The 12,135-nt window shown below is 43.7% G+C and overlaps 1 protein-coding gene across 3 annotated transcripts in view; it reads right to left on the bottom strand.

The window, feature by feature from the left end:
* LOC136708797 (transmembrane protein 65-like) overlaps positions 1-12,135 on the bottom strand; it is a 68,368-nt gene that overhangs the window by 21,713 nt on the left and 34,520 nt on the right. For all 3 annotated transcript variants that reach the window (XR_010804386.1, XR_010804387.1, XM_066683604.1), the window contains exon 6: positions 1,396-1,438. Coding sequence is in view for 1 of the 3 variants with exons in the window: in XM_066683604.1 (XP_066539701.1) it covers positions 1,396-1,438 (43 nt within the window). In the remaining 2 variants the exon portion in view is untranslated. The remainder of the gene's footprint in view (positions 1-1,395; positions 1,439-12,135) is intronic.

The raw sequence follows: 12,135 nt of genomic DNA, 5'->3' as shown, positions 1-12,135 counted from the left end.
ACAGACAGTCACCCGGAGGAAACCCACGCAGACACAGGGAGAACACACCACACTCCTCACAGACAGTCACCTGGAGCGGGAATCGAATACACAACCTCCAGGTCCCTGGAGCTGTGTGACTGCGACACCTACCTGCTGCACCACTGTGCCGCCCACATTGCCTTTTAGTGTTTTCATTTGTTTTATACAGTTCATTTCTGAGTGAACAAATCTGTTTTCAATCAGTTGAAAATAGTTTGACTCATTTCCACAAATTGAAAACTTGAATATTTGATTTAAAAAAATATAAAATGCTTTTAAAGCCTGTAAAATATCAAATCCAGGCCAGAGAAAGTTAAAAAGTAGAATATTTGTTGTTAGGACACAGACAGATGGAGCTGGAGAGTGTGGAGAGGGTCAAACATCTGGGACGGGAGATTATTGGGGCATGACTCTGATCATTTGTCAGGCTAAATCACATACAGATAAACACACATGCGCACAAACATGCACACGCGCACGCTTGAGTACACACACACACACACACACACACACACACACACACGTGTGCAAACGTACACATCCCTGCAGTTTTCAAAATAAGACTTAATCAATTAAAACAAACTACTGATAATAGGATCCTTATTAAAATGTTCTAATGTTGCTGTAAGACCCCAGGTTCAGTCACACACTATCAGACAAAATAGACCACTGGCCATGTTCCTGTCATTAGTTTTATGATAATACACTTGGAAAGGAAAAAGCAAATGGTGAGGCCTAACAACCCTGTAAGACCTAGTGGACCAACAACCCTATCACCATCAGATAAACAGAACTACACGCTTCCACCTCCAGATCCCCAGAACATCCACATCAACACAACCGTAAATGTAGACTCAAATTCCCTTAAAGCATCCTTTAGTTTGCAAGTCAACCTGCAGTCCATTTTTTGCACGGTTAAATAATGAGAAAATCAGTGGTTTATAGCTTTTAAAATAACATAATTTTCTTGTTAAAATTCAGAGACACTAGGAAGTCACCACAGCTACCAATAGTGAGCAGTAAGGGCCTCATGTTATACGTCTCATCTGAAGAACGGCACTATTAATGTCCCTATCACTGGCCTCAAGCACTGGGCTCCACACAGAAACTACAGGGACAGCGCCCCCCTTTGGCCTTACCACCCAGAGCCACCCAAGCTTTTTTGGAGGTCTCCAATCTGCTCATCTTCAGTGGACGTTCATATTCTGATATTCCAGAGCTATGGCTGCTAAATTAGTCTTGGTCAGTGGTTTTATTGTCAAACCTTTATTTTGATTGAGGTTTTCTTCCCAGTTTGGGCTCCAGATAAAAACTAATCGGATTCACACACAGAATTCCCTTTAACGTCTGATTTAAAAACGGATATGTTCTTACCCAAGTCCAGCCAAGTCTGAAACCAGGTTACCGAGGGCAGCAGCTGAAGAGAGAGAGGAAATCAGAATGAATGATGAGCATATTACAGAAAAAGGCAGAACATTTTATCAACAAATATCATCAACAGAACATACGCAGGCGCCAGTGAGTGAACAACTAGAGCATGTAAGCTGAGAGTCTAACACTGATTAAATATAAGACCTAAGCCTAATAGTGGCTACGCACGTGCTTATGTTTTTCATGGGGACGTCAAGTGCAGAGACAAGGACTGAACCCCACCTTTATCTGAGTCTGTCTAATCACAGCAATGTGAGAGCGCACATACGAGAATAAACGAACCAAAACACAAAGAGTGCGGAGAAATTAGAGCACAGAGTTAAAAATGGAGAAAAAGAAAACAGAGAACAAAGAGAACTGAGTGAAAACAGCTAAAACCCTGAGCTTCTCTTCACTGCTGTGCGCAATTTTATCAATTAAAGGAATATTGGTTGAAAGCAGCCGTTTAGATGGGGAAGAACGCTGCTGTGGTGTTTGATCCTTTTGGCGTTTTAAACAAAGAAGGTCACATTAGGTTTAAGTAAAACTATGAACTATGAACTATGATCACTAGTGGAATAGGTGGAGAATATGTGCCCTTTAATGTAGCACATACCAAGCTCATATTTTCACGTTTTCGATTCTGGGCGGCACGGTGGTGCAGCAAGTAGGTGTCGCAGTCACACAGCTCCAGGGACCTGGAGGTTGTTGGTTCAATTCCCGCTCCGGGTGACTGTCTGTGAAGAGTGTGGTGTGTTCTCCCTGTGTCTGCGTGGGTTTCCTCCGGGTGACTGTCTGTGAGGAGTGTGGTGTATTCACTTTGTGTCTGCGAGGGTTTCCTCCGGGTGACTGTCTGTGAGGAGTGTGGTGTGTTCTCTCTGTGTCTGCTTGGGTTTCCTCCGGGTGACTGTCTGTGAGGAGTGTGGTGTGTTCTCTCTGTGTCTGCGTGGGTTTCCTCCGGGTGACTGTCTGTGAGGAGTGTGGTGTGTTCTCTCTGTGTCTGCGTGGGTTTCCTCCGGGTGACTGTCTGTGTGGAGTGTGGTGTGTTCTCCCTGTGTCTGCGTGGGTTTCCTCCGGGTGACTGTCTGTGAGGAGTGTGGTGTGTTCTCTCTGTGTCTGCGTGGGTTTCCTCTGGGTGACTGTCTGTGAGGAGTGTGGTGTGTTCTCTCTGTGTCTGCGTGGGTTTCCTCTGGGTGACTGTCTGTGAGGAGTGTGGTGTGTTCTCTCTGTGTCTGCTTGGGTTTCCTCCGGGTGACTGTCTGTGAGGAGTGTGGTGTGTTCTAACTGTGTCTGCGTGGGTTTCCTCCAGGTGACTGTCTGTGTGGAGTGTGGTGTGTTCTCCCTGTGTCTGCGTGGGTTTCCTCCGGGTGACTGTCTGTGAGGAGTGTGGTGTGTTCTCTCTGTGTCTGCGTGGGTTTCCTCCGGGTGCTCCGGTTTCCTCCCACAGACCAAAAACACACGTTGGTAGGTGGATTGGCGACTCAAAAAAAGTGTCCGTAGGTGTGAGTGTGTGTCTTGCCCTGTGAAGGACTGGCGCCCCCTCCAGGGAGTGTTCCCACCTTGTGCCCAGTGATTCCAGGTAGGCTCTGGACCCACCGCGACCCTGAACTGGATAAGGGTTACAGATAATGAATGAATGAATTCTGTCTTAAAATGTTAACGGGATGATTCCTATCCCTCCATCAAAATCTATATTCTAGGCAGAGAAAAGAAGATCTGCTTTTCAGACTTCCATTCATCTTCATAAGAGCCTCAGTCGGGTTATGGATGTCCTCTGCAGAACCCAGCAAACCGAATCATAGCCACACAGTAGAGAATTGCGGGCCTGGGTACTGATTTAAACCATCAGTCAGCAGATATTGATCCAGGCTTCACATTAAGACGAGGCCTTTGGGGAGTCATTTAGCGGTGATGACACGCTGAATACCAGTGGATGAAATCAGCTGCAGGAGAAAAGGGCTGCTGGGGCCTTAAATAAGAACACTCTGAGGGTGCTGCCCCTGTTTGTTACTTCAAACCACTGATTAACGTGATGTATCTCCAATAATGTCAAACAGCTAATGCAATCTGACATCGTTTATCAGGTTATAGGTCACTCCTCTGAGCCTCTAATGTGTGGGAGTACTCGCACCACAAGCTTGTGCATTCACTCACAGCCCATTACACAGGTACGGCCACCTTATAGCTCCACTCTGTAGGTCTGTGATGTTAGACTGGAGGCCTGTTAGGTTGTGAACCAGTCTCCACCGAGCAGAGATACTGACATCTGTTAGTCATCACCTGAAAACACTTCACAGCTACTGCTGTGTCACGAATGAGTCCACAAAGGCTCATTTAATCAAGTGTCTAAATCATGATAATAAAACTATAACATCATCAGAGCTAAATTAGACCAATGCTCACTTGGTGTGTAGCACCCTGCTACATCAGGTTTTTCATTTAATGACTGCTCTTCTGTTCCCCGCAGTATAATGAATAACTGATGATGTGTAGAACACCTCAGTGTTGTTTTTGGATATGAATATTTACCAGCAATGAAAAATGGGTATAAGTTGTGAGCTGGAGTTACGGCTGAAGGACAGGAGGAGGACTTCTCAATCTCCAGCTGTTTATATAAAATACTGGTTACAAGACTGTGGTTTGTAATAAAACAGACCCTGTGTGAGTTTGTGCTTTAAACATTTCTGTTTAGACCCTTAGATGGAGTTTTTGTGGGTAAACAACTGAGGATAGGAGCAGTCCCAAAGCTTAAGCACGTGGCTTTCTCCGATTCACTGAGCCCACAACCTGGGATCAAGTGGCCAGGGAAAAAACTGCTTCCTCTCACCACACTGAGACGGTTCAGTGTGGACAAAGGTAACAACAGAGGGGTCTATAATGTGCTACAAAAGAGATGAAAAGAGAATGAGGACAGAGAGAGAGAGGGGGGGAAAAAAGAGAGAAACATGACCATCCCGGTCCACCTGGGTTTGGGATTGGCAGTATCATAGCCCCCCTGGTGGCTGGGTGGTGAAAACAGGGAGAACGCTGTTGGGGAGAACTCCACACAGTCAATGATCCAAGGTGAGGACTGAAGCCAGGACCCCCAGACCCTGGAGCTCTGTGGCACCAGCATTCTCTTTTTGACTCCAATAAGGGGCATCAATATAAGGTTGAAAAGAATTGAGGTGATTGTTGGGAGATGCTAATCAACATAGTCGCTTATACAAGGACTGGGTAATTATTGAAACTGATATTTAGAACTTCTAATCGATTCCATCTTCGGCAGGAAGTGTTCCGACTGCGTTCCTGAACTGGATAAGCGGTTACAGACAATGAATGAATGAATTCGGTTCATCCATTTATTTATGTTTTCTGTTCATTCTGTTATTATGTCCCCCACTGTGTGTTCACTGGCGCCCCCTCCAGGGTGTGTTCCCGCTTTGCGCCCAGTGATTCCAGGTAGGCTCTGGACCCTGAACTGGATAAGGGTTACAGATAATGAATGAATGAATGAACTGTGTGTTCACATACTGTCCTCTAAAAACCACACTATCACACTGGAGTCCATCCAATCTGTTACATGGAAGCAACACGGAGGAGAACCTAAACACTGAGGCGAACCGAGCAAATCCCGCAGCTTGTACCAAAAGAGATGCTGTGTCTGTGGTTTGGACGTGTGTTGACTTTTGTGAAGACGAAACTGAACATGAAGAAGTCAAATGTAAACATTGATTTAAAAATAAATAAATAAACCAAAGTTTTTCCCGCCACTTTGTTTACACTTCAAACACAGTTATATCAAATATGAACAGTGTATGGCTAAAAACAAAAAGAGACTGACAAGCTCCCAACAACATTACAAAATATATCCCACTTTTAAACCCGAGCGTATTTACAGTACAAGCCTCGTAAGTGAACTATGAGCCAAAAAAACAACACAAATTAATCCTTCATTAATTGTAATCGAGGTTAAGATTTTATATAATCATTAAACTGATTTACAGTCATGTTCCCCAGCACTAGCTTATAGTATATGGCCACATTCATCTAAAATGTATTCTGTAATCTGTGGTCATAACTGGGAAGATTCTGTCAGGATTATACAGAGCTTTAGTGAGATCAGGAACTGATGTTGTATCGGCATCACCACTCCAACTCATTTCAAAGGTATTTAATGATGCTGTATCACTTCAGAGAACACAGTTCCACTGCTCCACAAAGCCTGCACTTTTAAGTAGCTAAATTGACTAACGGGGTTGTTACAGTGTATATAAAGCATATAACTGATGCTACCAAAAGACCATGTAGTGTTGTACATTAATTCAGACAGATTTAAATACACTCTTTATACACAGTGCAGATGTGTTAAGAGCTTTAAACAATGACTGTAAGTAAGCAGAGATAAACTTTACCAAACAAACCCCACAAACCTCAGAGATCTTTACATGGCACTACCCACTGGCAGAGCTTTAACAAACCTAAGGGGCTGATTCCAGTGGTATTAAATGCAGTATAGTAACATTAAAATCACACTGCGGTAACAGTCCTTTAATGAAGGCTTTTGGAACAATTCATTCATTCATTCATTCATTATCTGTAACCCTTATTCAGTTCAGGGTCGCGGTGGGTCCAGAGCCTACCTGGAATCATTGGGCGCAAGGCGGGAATACACCCTGGAGGGGGCGCCAGTCCTTCACAGGGCAACACACACTCACACAATCACTCCCATCTACGGACACTTTTTAGTCGCCAATCCACCTACATACGTGTGTTTTTGGACTGTGGGAGGAAACTGGAGCACCCAGAGGAAACCCACGCAGACACGGAGAGAACACACCACACTCCTCACAGACAGTCACCCGAAGGAAACCCACGCAGACACAGGGAGAACACACCAACTCCTCACAGACAGTCACCCGGAGGAAACCCACACAGACACAGGGAGAACACACCACACTCCTCACAGACAGTCACCCGGAGGAAACCCACACAGACACAGAGAGAACACACCACACTCCTCACAGACAGTCACCCGGAGGAAACCCACGCAGACACAGGGAGAACACACCACACTCCTCACAGACAGTCACCCGGAGGAAACCCGCACAGACACAGAGAGAACACACCACACTCCTCACAGACAGTCACCCAGAGGAAACCCACGCAGACACACAGAGAACACACCACACTCCTCACAGACAGTCACCCGGAGGAAACCCGCACAGACACAGAGAGAACACACCACACTTCTCACAGACAGTCACCCAGAGGAAACCCACGCAGACACACAGAGAACACACCACACTCCTCACAGACAGTCACCCGGAGGAAACCCACGCAGACACAGAGAGAACACACCACACTCCTCACAGACAGTCACCCGGAGGAAACCCACGCAGACACAGAGAGAACACACCACACTCCTCACAGACAGTCACCCGGAGGAAACCCACACAGCGCCAAAAACCACACTACCACACTGGAGTCCATCCAATCTGTTACATGGAAGCAACACGGAGGAGAACCTAAACACTGAGGCGAACCGAGCAAATCCCGCAGCTTGTACCAAAAGAGATGCTGTGTCTGTGGTTTGGACGTGTGTTGACTTTTGTGAAGACGAAACTGAACATGAAGAAGTCAAATGTAAACATTGATTTAAAAATAAATAAATAAACCAAAGTTTTTCCCGCCACTTTGTTTACACTTCAAACACAGTTATATCAAATATGAACAGTGTATGGCTAAAAACAAAAAGAGACTGACAAGCTCCCAACAACATTACAAAATATATCCCACTTTTAAACCCGAGCGTATTTACAGTACAAGCCTCGTAAGTGAACTATGAGCCAAAAAAAACCAACACAAATTAATCCTTCATTAATTGTAATCGAGGTTAAGATTTTATATAATCATTAAACTGATTTACAGTCATGTTCCCCAGCACTAGCTTATAGTATATGGCCACATTCATCTAAAATGTATTCTGTAATCTGTGGTCATAACTGGGAAGATTCTGTCAGGATTATACAGAGCTTTAGTGAGATCAGGAACTGATGTTGTATCGGCATCACCACTCCAACTCATTCCAAAGGTATTTAATGATGCTGTATCACTTCAGAGAACACAGTTCCACTGCTCCACAAAGCCTGCACTTTTAAGTAGCTAACAGACAGTCACCCGGAGTGGGAATGGAACCCACAACCTCCAGGCCCCTGGAGCTGTGTGACTGCGACAACTACCTGCTGCGCCACGGTGCCGCCCAAAGCTGAACACAGATGAGCATCTTTCAGGCAAAAAAAAATCCACCATATCTGATGTCCACCCAAAAAGATTCAGACATCATTTCTTCAGCTTTAAAGGAGAAAACACACATATATTTGTGGGAATGAGGTTTTTGTTGTCAGCTTTGGCAAAGTCTTACGAGAAGCTGGAAATAGCTCTGCAGCACAGCGTTTAAACTTTCTCCCAAACTGTTCAGCAGCCTGGGAAACGTCTCACTTGCGACGTAACCATCTGAGACGATGCACTTCTGCTCCTGCTCTCACCAGAAACAGTGGAGAAACTCTGAATCCTGCAAACAGTGGAACAACATCCTCTGCTAATGCTTCCTGACAGATGGAACGCATCTCAGTAGCTACACTGGGTTTATTCAGTGACAAACTACACCTACCACAGACAACAAGGTTGTTGTTAGGGATAAGTTACTGGGAACTCCTGAATTTAATGTTAGGGCTGGGTGCCTACAGAACATGGCCAAATGTTAGCAGACACCTGCTCATCCAACACTGCATCTGAAATCAAAGCCATTAATCCTAAATCTCTCTGTATATTTTTGCAGGAACACATCTCCACTGCTGCACAACCCAAGGCTCATGTGTGACAACTCCAAGTGGACTGCATTTTACAGAGATCATACTGCCTGTTTACACAATCTAATGTTTACAGTGATACAAACTGTGGCACTATTACTAATCCACTAGTCCAACTGTGTGATGCAGTAGTAAACCTCGTGATCAGTGAGTCCGTATGACTGCCAGTGTTGTGATGAATTATGTATCTGGAACAAGACACCAGCTGTGATGAAATATGTGAGGGAATAACGTCCAGAAGTGGATGATATGCCTTTCTGGAAGACTGTTGGCACACACGTAAGCAGCAGGTGCAGGTTTTTACTCTCAAACATAGGGATTTATAATGAAGTTTACTTTCCACCGGTGCAGGATACTCATCACTGATTTGTAATTTTCAGAGGGAAATATGAGCCAGTTTGTATCCGTCAGAAGTTTGTAAACAGCAGAGTGTTTCATGATCTTAATAATAAAAGGCTTATAAATAAATGCATGGAATGTGAGGCAGAGACATAATAAGGTCAGAGTCTTCAGGCATAAAATCAGCTTAAAACACACATTTTTCTTAATTCATTCAATCATTATCTGTAACTCTTATCCAGTTCAGGGTCGCGGTGGGTCCAGAGCCTACCTGGAATCATTGGGCGCAAGGCAGGAATACACCCTCACACACACTCACACCTACGGACACTTTTGAGTCGCCAATCCACCTACCAACGTGTGTTTTTGGACTGTGGGAGGCGCCCGGAGGAAACCCATGTAGACACAGAGAGAACATACCACACTCCTCACAGACAGTCACCCGGAGGAAACCCACACAGACACAGGGAGAACACACCACACTCCTCACAGACAGTCACCCGGAGGAAACCCACGCAGACACAGGGAGAACACACCACACTCCTCACAGACAGTCACCCGGAGGAAACCCACGCAGACACAGAGAGAACACACCACACACCTCACAGACAGTCACCCGGAGGAAACCCACGCAGACACAGGGAGAACACACCACACTCCTCACAGTCACCCTCAACTGGATAAGGGTTACAGATAATGAATGAATGAATGAATGTTCTAACATATGTTTAATAGCCTTTCTGTGACAGTCATCCACCTTATTTTTGATAAGGTTTCCTCCGGGTGACTGACTGTGAGGAGTGTGGTCTGTTCTCCCTGTGTCTACGTGGGTTTCCTCCTACGGTCCAAAAACACACGTTGGTAGGTGGATTGGTGACTCAAAAGTGTCCGTAGGTGTGAGTGTGTGTGTTGCCCTGTGGCGCCCTCTCCAGAGTGTATTCCGTGCCCAATGATTCCAGGTAAGCTTTGGACCCACCGTGACCCTGAATTGGATAAGCGGCTACAGATAATGGATGGATAAAATACATGGCCTGTGCAAATATAATGTTGCATTTCATATTTTATGTTTGATTTAATGAGGTGAGTAGTGTATGTTTATGTATGAATGCTGGTTTCTCAAACTATAACCCAATCCTGATGAATAAACATCATGCCCTGCCCATAATAATAACACTCAGAAGCCCTGTCTCTCTCAAAAACATCACATGAAGATGAAAAATTTCTCATTTGCAAGTCATGTTTACTTTAATCCCTGCTGTCAACACTGACGCCTCCACTTTTTCATAAAACGTAAAAAAATACCACCACAAATGTAATGTCTTTTTGAACAGATAACGTTGCCGTACCCACATCACTATGAAACACGGTGAGCATTCTGTTTACTGTCATTTAGTAGTTATTAGGGTTCTCCTCCGAGAGTGTTGAGAAATGGTGGTCGTGTGGGAAATATCTAGTTTAAAAACTGACAGACAGTGCAGCTGTGTGAAAGAGGCACAGCATCGCACCTCCGAAACATCCCCATCTCACATTCCATTAGAGCTCAGCAACAAGGCCAAATTGAAGCTATCCTCTGACACAGCAGAGTACAGCAGCCTGAAATGAGATGAGACGTGTGTGTGTGTGTTTATTTGGAATAGTTTCTCAGATGATAGAAATAAAATATTATATTTACACATTTTGCTAATTAAAGAAACAGAACAAACAAAGAAACACATAGTGAACAAAAATACATGCCCAATACAGATATGTAACATACCCACAATGCCCCATCACTTATATATATATTATATATATAATAGTGGGGTATTAGAGGGGTGTAGACATGACCCTGCCAGACTCCTACTTGAGATAAGGGGAAGGTTGTGAAAATCTGATTTTTCACCAAGCCGTTCCTTGTAATAACGTTTTATCTGCAACAGCTCCACAAATCTCGCAGCGAGAAACCCAGGTATGTCTCTCACCCAGAGCTAAAAAGGACGGAGACAAAGCTAGAGCCATAAAAAGGAAAATCAATAACCTCTCATTCGTTGGAGCGCCTCACATGGGAGAGCAATCTCACCATATTCTGCTTTCACACAACGGCCCGGCTCCTCTGTTTCCCACACTACAGTGTTGCACTCGTAAAGCACTCGGATAAAATAATATTTGCGGTTTCTTCTCTTGTTATTACACAAGCCGGAGTTGTACATCCATAGATAATGAGCAATATGACTGTGAGGGGCTCCATTTCAGTGCCAAAGAAAACTATACTGGAGGATATTTATTTTCACTCACTTCCTCTCTCATTCACTGTCTCTCTGCTGCGGTGTCTGGCCCCGTGCCACAAGCGTTACATAATCAGGAGTCTTTAAAAATGTGACAGTGTGCAAAAAAAGACAGAAGCGTATTACAGGTACAGGATAAAATGAAAGTAATTAATATCAGCGTTACATTAAAACATGTCGTTATGAAAAAAGGGCTACCCTGTATGGCCAAATGTATGTGGACAAACGTTCATTAAATATTTCTTTAGAAATGAATGGCATCAGAAGGGGATTTGTCTCCTCTTTCCTGCAGTTGTTACTCGATGCTGTGACATTGCTGTGAGAATTCAATTTCCTTCAGCAATGAGAGCATTAGCATTAGCATTAGGGTATCTCCAACACCATGGAGCACCCAGGGCACGTCTGGCATTGGGCAAAGTGATCAGCAGCTTAAGAGCATCCTACTCTATACGTCACACTTTAACGTTAGTGTCCACAGTGGTGTTTAATGGTTAGTGTTTAGCTTTGTTTAATGGTTAGTGTTTAGCTGTGTTTAGTTTTGTTTAATGGTTAGGGTTTAGCTGTGTTTAATGATTAGTGTTTAGTTTTGTTTAGTGTTTAGCTTTGTTTAATGGTTAGTGTTTAGTTTTGTTTAATGGTTAGTGTTTAGCTGTGTTTAATGGTTAGTGTTTAGTTTTGTTTAGTGTTTAGCATTGTTTAATGGTTAGTGTTTAGCTGTGTTTAGTTTTGTTTAATGGTTAGTGTTTAGCTGTGTTTAATGGTTAGTGTTTAGCTTTGTTTAGTTTTGTTTAATGGTTAGTGTTTAGCTGTGTTTACTGGTTAGTGTTTAGTTTTGTTTAGTGTTTAGCTTTGTTTGATGGTTAGTGTTTAGCTGTGTTTAGTTTTGTTTAATGGTTAGTGTTCAGCTGTGTTTAATGATTAGTGTTTAGTTTTGTTTAATGGTTAGTGTTTAGCTTTGTTTAATGGTTAGTGTTTAGCTGTGTTTAATGGTTAGTGTTTAGCTGTGTTTAGTTTTGTTTACTGGTTAGTGTTTAGCTGTGTTTAATGATTAAAGTGTCCACAGTGGTGTCCGGCGATATTATCTCATTAGATTTATCAAAAGCAAACATATAGTTTTGAGTTGCTTGACTATGAAAAAGCAGAAAAAAACAGTGGCCGAGTACAAACTACCAAGACCAAGGCAAGTCAGAGACAACAGACACAGCGTCTTAAATCTGGGTTCAGCTCTGAGATCAGGTGAGTTTTTGATC

The sequence above is a fragment of the Hoplias malabaricus genome, chromosome 10 (assembly GCF_029633855.1).
Source record: "Hoplias malabaricus isolate fHopMal1 chromosome 10, fHopMal1.hap1, whole genome shotgun sequence".
Classification (NCBI taxonomy): Eukaryota; Metazoa; Chordata; class Actinopteri; order Characiformes; family Erythrinidae; genus Hoplias; species Hoplias malabaricus.
Note: the sequence above shows the minus strand (reverse complement) of the source record. Positions and strands in the feature narration are given on the sequence as shown.